The 1838-nt window shown below is 42.6% G+C and overlaps 1 protein-coding gene across 1 annotated transcript; it reads right to left on the bottom strand.

Moving 5' to 3' along the window:
- Window positions 1-317: 317 nt before the first annotated feature.
- On the bottom strand, window positions 318-1695 carry LOC100027103 (olfactory receptor 1444-like). The gene has a single exon (XM_001377463.4). The coding sequence runs from the start codon at window positions 1563-1565 to the stop codon at window positions 627-629; it is 939 nt and encodes a 312-aa protein (XP_001377500.2). The 5' UTR covers window positions 1566-1695; the 3' UTR covers window positions 318-626.
- Window positions 1696-1838: the final 143 nt, after the last annotated feature.

Raw genomic sequence — 1838 nt, 5'->3', positions numbered from 1 at the left:
TTAGAGTCCAGAAAAGTTGTGTTTGGATTCTGCTAATGGGATCCTAAGCAAATCATTTAACCTTAATTGGAACCCCAGGAAAAACATTAGGATTTAATAGCTAAGTCTTAGACAGGTTGTGATTTAAAGTCTATGGTGTTGTTGCTCAGTTGTTTTAAGTCGTGTTCAACCATCCATGACCCTATTTGGGGGTTTTTTGGACAAAGATATTGGAGTGGTTTGCCATTTCCTTCTTTTGCTTTTCCTTTTTTTTTGCCATTTTCCTTTCTTTTACAGGTAAAGAAACTGAGGAAAACAGGGTTAAGTGACTTACCCAGGATCATACAGTAAGTAAACAGGCTCGATTTAAACTCATAAAGATGAGTCTCACTGATTCCAAGCCTAGTATTCTATCCATTTTGCCACAAATCTCTGATAGTGGAGGGAATTCTCATTCTTGCTTTAATGAGTTCACACCCTGAGATTCTTAGGACCATTGGCCTAGAACAATAAAGGAACTGAGAGGTCATCTAGTCCAATCCCCCTCCAATTTACACATGAAGAAACTGAGGCCCATTCAGTGTAAGTGACTTGGTCAAAGACACCCATTTGTGGTGGAGGTGAAATTTCCCTATTTGCTGGAAAGTTTAGGTATTCCTAGAAAACCTCACCTGTTTGATCATTTTGCTAAAGGCATTTTTGACTTCCTTGTTCCTCAGGCTGTAGATCACAGGGTTCAACATGGGAATCACCACTGTGTAAAACACAGATGCTATCTTGTCACTGTCCATGGAGTGGCTGGAGCCAGGTTGTAAGTACATGAAGATGATTGTCCCATAGAAAATGGAGACAGCAGTGAGGTGGGAAGCACAGGTGGAGATGGCCTTCTGGCGGCCTTCAGCTGACTTCATCCTTAGGATGGCGATGAAGATGAACAGGTAGGAGATCAAGATGACCAGGAGAGTAAAGAAGACATTGAAACCAACCACAAAGAAGACAACCAACTCACTGATGTGGGTGTCAGAGCAGGAGAGAGCTAAGAGTGGGGGGATATCACAGAAAAAGTGATGGACTACATTAGAACGACAGAAAGAAAGGCTGAAGGTATCTCCTGCATGGATTGAAGCATTCAGAAAGCCACAAATGTAGGAGCCAGCGACCAGACAAATGCACACACTCGCCGTCATGGTGGTGGTGTAATGGAGGGGCTTACACACAGCTGCATGGCGGTCATAGGCCATGGAAGCCAGGAGGTAGCATTCCACCGTGGCAAACCCAACAAAGAAGAAGAACTGGGCAGCACACTCGGAGTAGGAGATAACCCTATTCCCTGAGAAGAGGGCAGCAGCCACCTTAGGAGCTACAGCTGAGGAGTAACCCAGATCAACAAAGGAAAGATTACTGAGAAAAAAGTACATTGGAGTGTGCAGGCGGGAGTCAGAATGGATGAGCACCATCATTCCCAAGTTCCCTACAAGTGTGAAAAGATAGATGAACAAAAATACTAGGAAGAGAGGGAGGTGGAGTTTGGGGTCATCTGTCAGTCCCAAGAGAATGAACTCTGTCACTTCAGTGCTATTTCCCATGAGACTTTGCTCTCTCTCTCTCTTATTTCTCCTACCTATGGGGAGAAAGGAAAAGGTGACAATGAAATAGGGATTCAGTCATTCAACAAGCAATTATTGAATGCCTACTATGTGCTAGATGCTGGGGACACAGAAAAAAACTAAATAGTCCCAACCCTGTTGGGTTTGACTTGCATTCTGTTGAAGGAAACTATATATAAAATATATTAATAAATATAAAATATAGACAGTAAAATATGTAAGGGATACACAAACATTGGAACCTTCAAATAA

The sequence above is a fragment of the Monodelphis domestica genome, chromosome 6, assembly GCF_027887165.1.
Source record: "Monodelphis domestica isolate mMonDom1 chromosome 6, mMonDom1.pri, whole genome shotgun sequence".
Taxonomy (NCBI): domain Eukaryota; kingdom Metazoa; phylum Chordata; class Mammalia; order Didelphimorphia; family Didelphidae; genus Monodelphis; species Monodelphis domestica.
Note: the sequence above shows the minus strand (reverse complement) of the source record. Positions and strands in the feature narration are given on the sequence as shown.

Coding starts and splice junctions, on each gene's coding strand:
- LOC100027103 (XM_001377463.4), bottom strand. CDS start 1,565: ATGGGAAATAGCACTGAAGTGACAGAGTTCATTCTCTTGGGACTGACA.